The 15,053-nt window shown below is 36.8% G+C and overlaps 1 protein-coding gene across 5 annotated transcripts in view; it reads right to left on the bottom strand.

The window, feature by feature from the left end:
* C7AH15orf41 (chromosome 7a C15orf41 homolog) overlaps positions 1 to 15,053 on the bottom strand; it is a 242,228-nt gene that overhangs the window by 129,409 nt on the left and 97,766 nt on the right. For all 5 annotated transcript variants that reach the window (XR_003120189.1, XM_025389917.1, XM_025389914.1 and 2 more), the window contains 2 exons: positions 4,021 to 4,100; positions 3,614 to 3,663 (listed from right to left, as the gene is read on the bottom strand). Coding sequence is in view for 4 of the 5 variants with exons in the window: in XM_025389917.1 (XP_025245702.1) it covers positions 3,614 to 3,663; positions 4,021 to 4,100 (130 nt within the window). In the remaining variant the exon portion in view is untranslated. The remainder of the gene's footprint in view (positions 1 to 3,613; positions 3,664 to 4,020; positions 4,101 to 15,053) is intronic.

Genomic DNA, 15,053 nt, shown 5'->3' with positions numbered 1-15,053 from the left:
AGCCTCCTGAGTAGCTGGAATTACAGGTGCCTGCCACCATACGTGGCTAATTTTTGTGTTTTCAGTAGAGAAGGAGTTTCACCATGTAGGCCAGGATGGTCTCAAACTCCTAACTTCAAGTGATCTGCCCATCTCAGCCTTCCAAAGTGCTGAGATCACAGGTGTGAGTCACCGCACCCAGCCTATTAGTCACATTTTTACAATTAAGGAAAGTAAGGTTCAGGGAGGCTGGGGAATTTGCTGAAGGTCCCATGGCTGGTAAATTATGAAATCAGGAGTAGAATATGGAAGTGCTGTGTATTTTCCAAACAGATGAGATTGCCCAAAGTCTGAAAAGGAGTGTAATCCTAGTCTAGTATTTCAATTGATTCAAAAGCGTTTGCATTTGGTAATAATTATGTGAATCATTACCTTCATTGTCCTTTTCACTGATATCATCAACCTGGTCACATCACTCCTTGGCTTACCAGAGAAGCTGATTCTGATTGAGTTTAACTTAAATAAAACTTCTATGTTGTTTGTTAAAAAAAAAAAAAAAAAAAAAAAAAAAAAAAACCCTAGAGAATTATCTTGCATTTTACCAAAATATACAGGTGAATACTATTTAAATCTTAGAATCCAAGAGATGTGGCCATTTATGTTCCAGCAAAACATGCCCTAAATCATCATTATTGCCTTTTCCTCCAGTTGTCCCCTGCCCTCCAAGGCACATGGCTCTGCTTTTGCAATTTCTAAAGAGAAACAAAATAAAGAAACACATTTTTAAACCACAAAATTTCACAAATTTTCAGAGTCCATTGAAGACATTTGATGAATAACTCTCAATGGTCTCTCATTACTAGGGACATCCCACATTTTAGAACTAAATTATTTACTTCTATTCCACACAAATGTGCTCTCATTTTTATTGTTGTAAATTATTTACATCTAAAATGTTGAATCATGAAACTGAGGTTTCTGATGGTACAGAAAAGAAACCCACAGCATTTGAAGCTTCCTGCATCATTATCTTTCCTTGCTTCACAGTTTATGCTTCTGTCTGATAGCTGTGTCCTGGAGTCACACTTTGGAAAGTTGAGGTGGCTGATTTCTCACATTTTTTCCTTGGTGAGTATAAGCTGTGGTGGGAAAGGTGTAGGTGGGCATGGCTGCATAGGAAAAAATACAGTAGATACCAAAAAAAAAAAAAAAAAAGAGAGAGAGAAAGCACAATGATGATGTATATACTCTTTGCTAACTGTGCTTTCTGTGATGTCTTACTAGTAAATGACCAATTTATTTTATTCTACTTACACAAATATAACATTTTCATAATGTACTAAGAAGGTTTAGCACCTATCTTATTTACCGAATGTGTGCTTTCTTTCTCACAACATGATGTAATTTACTGAGAGTAAGCAATGTAAATATTACCAAATTATCAGAAAAACAAACAGCACATTTACTCACATGGAAAAACAATCATTTTTATTCGGTGTGAAATAAAATAATTATTGCTGATCAGTCTAGGAAACATCTATGCAAGTGTATTTATACATTATATGAAACTGCTACTACTTCAATGCAAAGACAGAATCAGTTTCTCTGTAAACTTTCCAGCCTGTTTTATTTTGCATGATAAAAGCAATCACCAATTTGAAATTTTGGAAAGATATGTTTCTTAATTATGCTTTGCTTGGTATAAACATATATAAAATGCAAAGTCTAGAAAATAAAACTTATAAAATCTGTAGTTTTCTGGCAACAGACATAATGAAACTGCAAAAATTATAACCTAGTCAGTGAATGTAATTTATAGACATATGTCACTATCTTCATCAATTGAAATCATGTACTACATTAAATTCTACTGGCAGTAACACAGCCAAAAAAGGAAAGTGAATGATGGCAAAAATGTAAGGAAAATACTCCAAACAGAATTTATAATGCTCTATAAGCAAAAACACTTAGACTTTGTCTATAATAATACCTATTATTGATGTATGGCAGTGACCATGGGCAAAACTTGTAAATAACCTCACAAGCCATTTTCTTCGCCAGCAATACAGCAATCTAGTTTCCCGTAAGCATCTCAACTATTACTGAAAAATAGCCTCCTGGCATTTACAAAGCAGTTGACTTCATACTTTAGTCCATGCATACATAATTAGATAGTTATATTTAAAATCAATATGCAATCCTTCAAAAGACATTATGCTTTTAAAACCTTAACTTTAAATTGATTTTTAACTATTTTATGTGCTTTAAAATTAACATGTAATTCAACCCCAGATACTCTGAGATGGTGTTAGTTGTTATATGAATGTGCTAAACTTTAAAAGTGTAGCAACATGAGATTGGCACTCCTACAATTTCTAACACTATCATTAATTTTATACTGAATATAGAAGTACAGTTTCACCTTGGTTTAATAAAAAGGTGAGCTTGAGATAATGCTGTGTTTTTACTAACTTAAGCTAGACCAGAGAAACAGACTTGGAAGATAAATACATAAAGGGCTATATCTTCAATACTGAATATTCTTGTAAGAGGGCTCTGTTAAAAGGCTATTTAGCAAAGATTACTTATAAAGGCATGATTTTCTTGTTAAAAATGTTACTGATTCTAAGCCTTTGTGAAAGAAGGTGGGATATAAACACATACATGTACACAATTTGACTAGCAGGAGTTTCCAACAAAAAGCCTCCTGACTAGTAATTACTGAGTCACAATTCATCACAGTGCCATCCATGCTAACAAAATCCATTCCCGGAGGGACATGTTTATATTATTAAGAGGGGTGAAATTCATGGACTCAGATAGAAATTATTCTCATAAAAATTACTTATTATTTACCATTTAAGTAGTAAATTATTATAAAAGTAAATCTGATAAAGGATTATCAAAAACCTTACTGTTGCCACAGTACTACTAAATTTATTGATTAATAATGTCCTACTATATGTAGTTACTGTCTGCCCAATCTTGTTTTAAAAAGTGAACATTAACTCTTTAGTAATCTCAATGTCTTTAATGAAAAGTGACTAGACTTCTGTTTTCACAACCTTAAATTTATTCCAGGAGGAAAAATTAACTTGATTTCTCTAAAAATGTTTATTAGGAATCCAAATGCCGGCTCAGATTGTAATCAGCATTTAAGCAATAAGAGTCTGTTGCCTTTAAAATGTGATGTCTCTGGAAGCATTTTAATCACAGCCTCCTTTAACTCCAGGCTCTGAATTTATTCTAGTAAATTCAACAAAATTTGGCTCATTTTAAATGGAAATTTGTTATATTTAAAAAAAAATATTTCCTGGGATGGGTAGATACATTCCAAGACATTATGTTACCTGCCTAATGACTCTGTACCTTTAAACTCATTGAAAACCAAGCAGTTTGAAATAAGCATGTGAATGTGTAACTGCTGAACTGACATCTTCCTGTGGTCTATCTGATATTTCTTAAGCTGTAGAAAAGAATGGTCTGTAGTGACCCTCCAGTTGATTGAATGTAAAATAGAAGAGTATGAAACGTGTTTTGTGAAGCAGAACTTTATGTCAGGTTAAAGCTAGACACATCTCCACTGAGTCTAAGCTCGTCAATTGCGCACCTAAAATTTTATGGGAAAGGATACTGCTTGATGCAGTCCACCAGTGGTCCATAACAGCAGTCGTTCACAATGCACTGCAGACAAATAAGAAAAGGGGTCTGGGGTGGGGCAACTACAAAAACTATCACAGTAAACAGTATCCTAAAAGCAGTAATTACTTTTCTCCCCCCACCACCCCCCAAAAAGGAAAGCTATCAAAAGGCGGTTCAGATTTAATAACAGAAAACAAAAATTGCATGCTTTTTATTCACTATAAAAGCAAGCTATTAAAAAGTGAAATGCTCTTCTTGCAAATACTGCATTGCCATTTATGGTGCACCCTGACCTCAGTGATAGTTTATGATGACAGTAATTAAATGAGGTTTAAAATCCTTTACTCGGCTAGGCAGATAACAGCATTGCCACTGAAAATAGACAGCTGTGATTAATACCTGATAGACCTGATTTGCTAGAACTCCATCTGGAATCTGAGAAGGGTCCCGTAGCATACTATTTATAACAGACTTGGAGGCTGTAGAAGAAAAGAGATGAACTGTTAGCAGATAGTCAACATAGTTTTAATGCAACATGAGAAGTGACATATACCTACATATACACAAACCATGAAAACAAAAATATGACTGGCACTAATCATTTTTTCCTTTTTCTATAATCTAACAGAAGCTTTTAATTAGACCATTTTGCCAAGTTTATAAGCCACATTGCCAGATTTGATGATGACCTAATTTTTCCAAGGTAAATTAACAAGTGCAGACCTAAAGCATATGTCTCTTTTGTAGATAAATAAGCTTTGGAAAAGCCCATTTGGGGTAAAAAGAAAAACAAATCAGAAAAGAAAATATTTACCTTTTGCAGGTAGGTATTTCATAACCAAGCCTAAGTATATGAAGAGTTTAATGAAGACAGGTCAGATTTGAAGTCTTTGAATCTGACCTGTCTTCACTAAACTCTTCATATACGTATGCTTCGATTATATCAATTAAAATGACTTTCAGTCATGAAAGAATCTTCTAATTCTAAACCTTTCCAAAATAATTCTCATCAACTGCCATAAAATCCTATCTACATTCCACAAGTGAGGAAAGTAGGTAAAACTGACTGAATTGAGAGAATCTTAAATAAGGAAAATCTATACAGAGACACACACACACACACACACACACACACACACACACACACACGTTTTCCACCCAAAATATGCCTCAACTTGCAAATTAAGATGAACCCCAAGAGAACTGCTATAGAAGAAGAGGGACCACTAAGGCAGGCATCTGATGAAGGTGCTATAGCAAGTGACATCCTTTGAAAAGCAAGGTAGAAGATTCTGACCTCATTGCTCACTAGGCATGGGGCAGCCACAGTAGCCAGAATTCCTTTTAATGCACGGGAGAAAGGCAGGCCTCTAGGCTGAAGCTAAGTCAGGTGTTGCCTAGGAATAGATTATTTCAAGGCCTGCAGTGGAGTTATTCGCCACAATTTAGCAAAATGGCTTACAGTCTGATCCACACAAGCACAAATTAAAATGCATACTGAATAATTATCTAATTAATAAAATAAATATAGACCACAGATCTACATCATTCAAGTTCTGACATAATTTGGGGTCTAACTTGCTTTCTTTTAAGATTATGTTCTTTATCAAGCTCTATACTATAAGAACACTGATACATAAAACAAATGTTAGTGGCTGGGCATGGTGGCTCACGTCTGTAATCCCAGCACTTTAGGAGGCTGAGGCGGGCGGATCACGAGGTCAGGAGATCGAGACCAACCTGGCTAACATGGTGAAACCCCGTCTCTACTAAAAATACAAAAAATTAGCTGGGCGTGGTGGTGGGTGCCTGTAGTCCCAGCTACTTGGGAGGCTGAGGCAGGAGAATGGTGTGAACCTGGGAGGCGGAGCTTGCAGTGAGCCGAGATGGTGCCACTGCACTCCAGCCTAGGTGACACAGCGAGACTCTATCTCAAAAAAAAAGAATAAATGTTAGTAAATACTTGGAAATATATAAGGAAATTACATCTTATTCACTTAAGAATAGTATTTGGTCTGCAAAGAAAGAATGGAGTACAACTATTTTAATTACTGCCCACTCTTAGTCATATAACTGCATGCTTATAGAAACGCTTATGTGCTTAGCCATTTGTGAACATGTGTTTGCACTGCAGGTGAAAAGGTCATATTGAATTTCCAAAAGAGAATCACCCGGCTATCCTATCCAACCCTATCTCTACAGCTGGCTCTGCAACCTTGGCAAGTTACATAGCTTCCCAAGTTTAATGCCCATTGCTATCTGTAGAAAGTGAAAATATTGTTTAAGCTGACTACCTAAATAAAGTGTTCTCGTGTGGTCTCTAGAGAAAACAGCTAAAGCAGTATTTTGCTAAGTTTAAGGAATAGTAAGAATCAAATCAGACTTAGGCATTTACTTCATATAAACCATAGGGTTGGACTCAATTATTTCTGAAAGCAATTACCATTGATAAGGGGTACAAATATTGGGAATAGGAAACAATGAATCATCCTCTTATAAAAGAAAAGATTATAGGAGCAATAGTATTAAAAAAATAATGTGCCTGGTAAACTCAGTATTCCCAACCTAATTCTAAGGCCTGGCCAGTCAGAGGGGACCAAAGCAGTTGTCCATACCTTTCATCACCTTCTCAAGGGAACCCTCTCTGGCCTGCCACTCGAGTCACCCATGGTAATGGCAGACACATTCTTTTATGTTGCCCATAATGCCAGCAGAGGCTCAAGGAAATAGCAGCACCTTCTCTGTATGGACCCAGTCATGGTACATTCCAACTCTCACACCCATGTGAAGAAGAGATCACTAATATATAAGTGGCCATGACTAAAAATGCTATCCTATAAAAATTACAGACCTCATACCAAACTATACACAAACTCATTGCTGAAATCATAAAACAAAGGTTGGTTTTTTTCTTAAAAAAGAAAAGGGACAAAACTCTGGGACATAAGAAAAGCAGGTCATTTATTTTCAGCCAAAAAAGGGAAATATCAAAAGAAAAAAGAAACTGATGACATAATTTTCCTCACAATATAAATTTTAGAACAGTGGTATGCTTATCAGGATTAAGAATCATAGGCAATAAACTTTTTTTAAAAAGTCTGAATATGTTGAATAAACACTACTCAAATGAAAGGAAACTTGCCAGAGGAAGTCAGTTGTTTTAAATGGAATAATAGTAAAAAGTGTATATTGAGTCTACATTCATTTTAAGCTCAACAAAATGTCTTTTCTCTTCTTGCAACCCACCATTTTTTAGAGCAAGAAACTTCTTCTAGGAAGTCACTGCCTGTGCCGAGGACCCAGGATGTATCCGCCAAGCACACACAGTTCAAACACTCAGGCTTCATGAAAGTGTGTTGGTGTCTCAAATCAAGCCAAATCAACCTACTTTTACACACATATACTAAAGCTTAGGAACTGCCATCTCAAAGAAATGAATAATAACATCAACCAGATAAGTAAATGTGATTGGACAACCTTGTCATAGCCCAGGCTAAGAGGCCTCAAGAAAGCTTGTGTCTTTTATGGAAGCTGTTCCTAGACCACCCCTGGCCAATTTGCATCTGGCTTTTTTGACCACACTTGGACAGGATTCCTATTCTCCTCAACCTTTGGTAGAGGCATTCATTCTGTTGATTTCACACTTTGCCCCGGCCACTGCAGGATTACAACGAACAGGATTACAATTTTCTACAAAGTATGTACAAAGCAGGAATGTATGAGTCAGTGGCGCTAGATTCACAAGAATAGGAGAGACCTGGTACCTGTTAAAGCATGCTACAGCAGACAGGGAACAGGCAATGCCTGGACTAAGGCACAATGCCTAAGATTATGAACTTTTCATTGTGAAGTATTTTTAGCATAAAGAATTAATATAATAAACATCTGTGCACTCACCACCCGGACCTAACTTCTAAATCTGCAATAAATTTGCTCTAGATAGTCTCATGTTAATTTGTATAAACTCTTATTTTAAAATTTCCCAGTCTTGCCAGAGGTTGGTTTTACTAACATTTTCATGAGGCAAACTGTTGGCTCTGTCGATCCTCTTTACTGTAGCATTTCTTCTAATTTCATTTAATTTATCCTTTATCATCATTATTTCCTCGCTCCCACTTTGAGTTTGCCACATTACTCTTTCACTATTTTTATAAAATTCATTTTCAATTTTTTATTTCAAAATACACTTTTCAAGGCTATAATTTTTCCTTTAAATTTTGCTTTGGCTACATGCCACGATTTTGTTGTCATTCATTTATAAATAGTTTATAGTTTCCATTATTTCATCTTTGACCCATAAGTTATTTAAAGACATGGATTTCTGCTGTTTCTAATTTGTGATGTTTATATTAATATGGTTTGTTTTACTTTCTTTGTGTTTTCATACTTGATCAATTTTTGTTAATGTTTTATACATCTTCAAAAAACTGAAGTTCCTACTTTTCAGCTACAAGGTTCAGATATGTCTAGTAGGTTAAGATTTTAATTGTATTACCCAAATATTCTGTATCCTTGTTATTTTTTTTCAACTACATATGAAATAATCATCTATTACTACTGTGGAGTTGTCAGTTTCTCCTTATAATTCTGCCAATGCTTGTTTCTGTATTTGGAGACTATACTCTTGGGTGACTGCACTCTCAATTGTTGTACACAGACTTCTTGGTAAGTATATCTTTTGGCAAAGTTATGACTTTCTTTAACTCTAATAAAGGTTTTCTCTTAAATTCAGTGTTACCTAGTGGTAATACTCCTGCAACACTTTTCTTTTGGATAGGATCTGCCTCACATATCTGGTGTTCCATTTCTTTTTACTGTTGTTATTAGTTTTTTATTTTCTAATATTAATTTTTATTGTACTGATTTTGCCATTTCTTTACTTTGAACTTTATTGTGTCATTATGTCTTAGGAGTGATTCATAAATAGTATTTTGTTGGATTTTCTAAAATCAAATTTGAAAATCTATGCTTTTTTAAAAATGTGAATTTAACCCATTTACATTCATTACAACTGATACATTCAGGCTTATTTTTATTCTCTTATTTTCTGTGTTCTGCTAATCATTCTCTTTCCTTCTCCTCTTTTTTCCTTACCTTCTAGTTAATTAAGTTTTCTTTATTCCCCTTTTACCCTTTATTCCCTTGGAAATAATACATTCTACTCCCTCTCTCCCTCCCTCCCTCCCCTCCCTTTATTATCTTGGAAATAATACGTTCTACATTGATTTCTCCCTCCCTTCCTTTCCTCCCTTTCCTCCCTTTCCTTCCCTTCCTTCCCTTCCTTTCTTCCCTCCCTCCCTCCCTCCCTCCGTCCCTGTCCCTCCGTCCCTCCCTTCTCTCTTTCTTTTTTGTATTTTTTTTAGTAGAGACTGGGTTTAACCATGTTGCCAGGCTGGTCTCGAACTCCTGGGCTCAAGCGATTCACCCGCCTCGGCCTCCCAAAGTGCTGAGATTACAAGCATGAGCTACCGTGTCTGGCCTCTACAATGATTTCTTTAGTAGTTCTCTCAAAGAATGTTTAAACTGAAACAATATCTAATCTTTATCAGTAACATCTTTGCTGTTTTACATATAAATAACTTGAAACACATTCACTCCAATCAGGAAGCCTCCCTCTAATACACCACTCAGCTAATGAGCTTCTCAATGACTATTACTTCAAAGTTTATCTGCTCATTTTTACACGATTCTATCAGCCTCCATGTTATTGTGTCTATTATTTTTGTTCAACAATCTTGTTTGTAATACAATTTCCCAATTAGTCTCTATGATGTTAAATTTTATGTGTCAACTTGACTGGGCAACGGGGTACCCAGATATTTGGTCAAACATTATTCTTTTCTTTTCTTTTTTTTTTTTTTTTTTGGCAGGGTCTTGCTCTGTTGCCCAGGATGGAGTGCAGTGGTGTAACCTCAACTTACTGCAGCCTCAACCTTCCGGGCTCAATATATCCTCCCACCTCAGTCTCCCTGGTAGCTGGGACTACAAGTGCATGCCACCACACCCAGCTAATTTTTGTTGTTGTTGTTTTTTTTTTTTTTGGAGAGACAGGGTTTCTCATGAGGTCTTGAACTTTTGGGCTCAAGCAATCCACCTGCCTTGGCTTCCCAAAGTGCTGAAATTACAGGTATGTGCAGCCTTGCCCGGCCCAAACATCATTTTGGGTGCATCTGTGAGGGTGTTTCTGGATGACATTAAAATTTGAATGTAAAAACAAATTGCCCTCCCTAATGTGGGTGGGCCTCATGCAATCCACTGAAGGACTGACTAGAACAAAAAGGATGGATAAGAGAGAATTCTTTCTGCCTTTGAGCTGAAACATTAATTTGTTTCCTGACTGTGAACTCTAACTGAAACCGTGGCTCTTCCTGGGTCACAAGCCTGCTGGCCTCCAGACTGGAACTACAACCAATGGCACTTCTAATTCTCAGGCCTTTAGCCTGGGATTGGGACTACACTATCAGCTCTCCTGAGTCTCCAGCTTGCTAACTCTAACTCTTGAGGCTTATTAGACTCTATAATTGTATAAATCACACACGCACACACACCCCCACCCACCCCTCTTATTGGTTCTGTTTCTCTGGAGAACTCTCAGAGTTGATTTCCATTTTTTTAAACACTCAATGTTTATTTAAATTTATCAACACGTTTGCCCTATTTCCTTTTTCAGCAATGCTTCTTGAATCCCATTCTCTGCTTTTGGGTTCAATATCCTTGCATCTCATTTATTAGTTTTTTTCATCTGAAATCCCTAAGCAGTAAAAATGTTTTAGCTTTGCCTTACGTGAAAATAACTGTACTTAGTTCTCACTCTTGAATAATAATAAAACATAGTATACAATTATAGGCTAAGGGTCATTTTAATTCAACTCTGGAGATTCTACTGTCTCTTGGGATCTATTGTTACTTAAAAGAACTCTAATGTCAGTCTAAAACTAATCCCTATATATATAATTTGTCTTTTTATCTCTGATTACTTTTAATATTTTATTTGACATTCAATGGTTTCATCACTGTGTGCCTAGATGTGGCTATTTATATTTAGTCTGCTTAGAATTAGTCGTTTCATGAAGCTAAGAATATATGCCTTTAACCAATTTGAAAAATTCTGAGTCATTATAGCTTTGTCCTCTATTCTCTCCTCTGAAACTCATATTAGACATTTGTTAGAAGATCTTATTCTGTCCTCTATGTCTCCTACTCTCATAAAGTGTTTGTATTTCCCCTCTCTTCATCCTTGTATCATATTCAGCATGCTTTCCTTAGAGTTACCCTGGAATTCACTAAATGTTCTTGTAATCTAATTCTTCTAATTTTCTCCTAATCTTTTTGTCTAATACATCACTCAGCTAATGAGCTTCTCAATGACTATTATTTCATTTCTACATCTTATTTCTTAAAAATCTGCTTTCTTACAAAATTCTATACTTTTATTTATTCAGTTATTTTTATTTACTGTTTATATGCAAATATATAAAATGTTTAGATTTATTTTATACTTTATATACTTTGTCTTATAGTTTACGGTGTCATTTCCTTATCTCCAGTTCATGGTATTCTATTTTTCTTTCTTTCTCTCTCTGTCCACTTCTCCATGGTAACTGGGTTCCTCCATTGGCTTGTGAATTTTCACTGAGAGCTAATTTTCAGCAAAAATTGTTTGACCTGCACTGTAGAATTAACCATGACAATGTAGTTTCATGTTTAGTTTTGCAAAGACCAGTTTTATTGTTAATTTCTTTGCTTGGCCTTTCTGCAGTAAACAAGAGCATAAATTTGGACCCAAACCCACAAATAGTGCTGACTTATTTCTAATTTCTATTTCTTCTCTCAATACTCCACAACCCAAGGCCATATCCATTAAGCAAGCTTCCTTGCCATTTTCTCCAAGAAAGCAGAGTTTTTCTAGTCCTTTTTGTATGGTTTGAGCTCTACATGGAAGCTCAATTACAGCTCTTAGTTGCGTATCTGTCCCTCTGGTGAGTTCAAAACCCAAGCCCAGCCCCTCGTGTCTATATCTGAAGTTAGCAATTTCTGTAGATCATTCTGAATACAGGTTCTTTCTCCATTTCTGATACCCAATTTTACTTTTGTTTATACTTGGTCACACATTTTTAAAGTTTTTAAAATTTTATCTATCATTTCTATCTTTTTCACGGAAATAGGGGCCCATCAACAAAAGCTCACTCTGCCATGTCGTTGAAATTTTTGAAGGCCCTTTAGTAATAAGTTCAGGGGAATACTTATTTACTTTTTTGTTTGTTAACTTTTTTTGGAGCCAGAGTTATAAAACTATATTTAAAAAGATCCTTCTAAGAAGTTGGACTCCCAAACAATAGAGAGAAGGGCAGGTGACAGGCATATGGAGAGGATGGGGAGTGGAATCACCTAAACTACTGCTAAGGACCTCCCTACTGTTATGGCATCTGGGAGGCCAGGGGAAAGGGAGAATGGTCATCGGTGGCTACAAAATACATTATTATCCTGATTCCTCCAACAGCTGCCATGATGTTTCAGACCAAAGCACTGTGCTAATCATCAAGTTTGGGAAAGAAGACAACTTGTATCTGTGGATGTGAGAATCAGTTCTATTAGATTCTCAAATATAACCCTCCGTTTTGGGGGAAGAGTGCTTTAAACAATTTCCCAATGTGCTCATTATTTTGCAATTTGGCTTTGGCTCAGTGGAGACAACTTGCTCTTCCTGTGGTCTCCACTGGGGTGCATCACCTGGGTGCTGAAGGATTCACTTTGGTGGCGGCTCACTTGCATGTCTGCCATGTGGGTGAGGGGCCCTGGCTTCCTGACACAAGACTTACAGAAGTAAGACTTCTCTAAGGTCTGTTTGGGCTTCTCCTTGAAAAGGTTGGTGGGTTCCAAGAGCAAGCATCCCAAGATAATGATGCAGAAGTTTATGGCCTCTTATGATCTAGACTTGAAAGTCATATAACAGGACCACTATTTTTATTTACATCTTCCTCAAAAGAAGAAAAATATGTCTTCCTCAAAAAAGGAAAACTAGGAAAGACATGCAGATTAACACTTTCAAACAGAGAGGCAGTAAGGATAAGTGGTTATGAGCAGACTCTACAATCAGACAGATTGGTTTGAGGCCTGGCTCTTCCACCTACTAGTCACATTATCTTAACAAGTTAATGTTGACACCTCTCAGTATCCTTGTTTGTAAAAGAGAGTAACATTGGTGCTTACCTTGCAGGCCTGTTGTGAAGATGAAATAAAATAAACACACTGTTATGTACTTGGGCTATTTGAGATTTGGGATGATGTTACAGCTGACTTCTGTGATGTTTATAAAGTCAGGGCACTGTTCTTTTCAAGTATATACTGCCATAATCTTGAGATACAGCCAGAAGTCAATCTATTCAACAGGCAAAATTTGCCAATGCCAGACTGATTCTCCCATCTTACATACCCACTCCCCCACCCCAGTCCATACACATATACACACTCTTTTGTGGCACTCAGTGCACAATCCACTACTAAAACTGGACTTCAGAAAGAAGTAGGTAGAAGCTCTTTCTACTTCTGTGTGTATTAGATGAATGTGTTGTCACTCTTGGAAGGTTTGTTATTTAAGTATTGTCTATAAATAACCACATAGTAGAAGAATTTTCCCCCAGCTAAGGGCATTTCAAGCATTAGCAACCAGGCAAGTGAAGACTTTCCCAAGAATAACTAATATCACATCCATTTTTATAGCTCTTGCTTTCCTTAGCATAAAGTCAGAGAAGTAGTCAGCTATTTCTAGAAGAAACTGAGGCAAACAAGCAGATGAATCATCTGTGCTCTCAAGACCCTGAAAGTCCTGCCTACTGCAAAGAATGCCTTTTGATTAGGCTGCACTTGAACTAAAACAAAAACAAGGCCGTATGTAGTTGGGATCCCTAATCTAAGATCTCAAATAGGTTTAAGCAGGATAGGGGAACTAGTATGGACTGACTGTGTACTGGATGGCAGCAGTCAGAGAGAAGGAAGGATGTGTGAAGGAAGGACAGACATAGGGATAAAGATGAGGAGGAAAATTCATACACAGTCAGAGCTGTGGTGTGAGAGCCTAGTTCTCTCCCCACTTAAAACACACACACACAAAGAGCTTCTGCAATGGAACAGCTGGATGGATATGGAAAGTGCTGCTGGCAATAGTCCCAAGGTACGCCCGGAGCTTTGCCTCTTCATGTGGCTGCTCCAGGGGCTGAGCTCCAAGACAGCAAAGCCTAAATACCAATTAGTATTTCTTCTTTTCTTCCAATGCTGGTTTAAGGCCTTGGGATATCACGGTCATTAAGGTTCCAAGCTACATCTCCACAGGGGTTGACCTGCCAGGGTCTTTCCTGCACAATTTCTATATGCCCTTGCAGTTGGAACTACTCCTCAAGAAATCTAAGCACTAGCCCACTGGCTCTCCTACTGTATAAAAGTGAAATCTAAAGCAGTTTGATCCCATTTGACAATCTGAATAAGAAATATCTTTTAACATTAGGGAATCCAATAGGGACAAATTAAATTCTTCTCTAACTAGCACATAATGATGTAAGAAATAACTTGAACTAGAGCTATCAAATATAAAAGTATTATGTAAGGACAAGAGGAAGGTGTCTCCAAAGCATGAGTGTTCAGACTGATCGGAACCTTGTCTCAGGCAACTTGCAGCCTTATAGCCACTACATGCCATCAACCCTTATCCAACAAACACACATTCAAGAAACATTGATGAGGCACCTGGTTAATGTCGTGAATATACTTAATTCTTCTCCACACTCACACACACATCTGCCAAATCTGGAATGTTTTTTTCCTGTCTTTCCTTCGGCTAAAACTTTGAGGCCCGGTTCAATGTTTACCTTCTCCATTAATGCCTTCTCTTATTTTTTTTCCAGTCCACTTGCCTTCCTCTCCCTCATATTGTGGAATGGAGAGAACTCATATTGTGTATCCATCATTGGGCACTTGATTAAATGTCGCGTTGTCAACAGATGACAAGAGATTGATCAGGATGCTGAAATTTTAAATCATGCCACATTAAAAAGCTGTCAATATTTTCTTATTATTGTCTTTAAATATCTGGGGGCTTTCACATGGAAGAAGATTGAGGCTCATCATGTGGTCACCCCCAAGAAGACAAGAAAGAAATCTCACAAGTTTATTATTGGTGGTGAGGCTACAAGGTTTCAGATTTCAAGCTCGCATTTATGTGGCCCTTATTTAGTCTACACAGATGTTTCTTAATCTTACTTTTTTTTTTTTTTAATTCATTAGGGCCCACCTCAGGAGACTTCTTATTTTTTCTTAAATTGCTCCCCACAAGAAATTTTAATGCCACAGATATGCTGCATATCTGCTTACACAATCTCACCCCCTTTGAGAATGCATGGTTCACATGGAGGATTAAGGAATTGTTTGTGTCAGGGTAT

The sequence above is a fragment of the Theropithecus gelada genome, chromosome 7a (genome assembly GCF_003255815.1).
Source record: "Theropithecus gelada isolate Dixy chromosome 7a, Tgel_1.0, whole genome shotgun sequence".
Taxonomy (NCBI): domain Eukaryota; kingdom Metazoa; phylum Chordata; class Mammalia; order Primates; family Cercopithecidae; genus Theropithecus; species Theropithecus gelada.
This window is presented reverse-complemented; position numbering and strand designations above follow the sequence as displayed.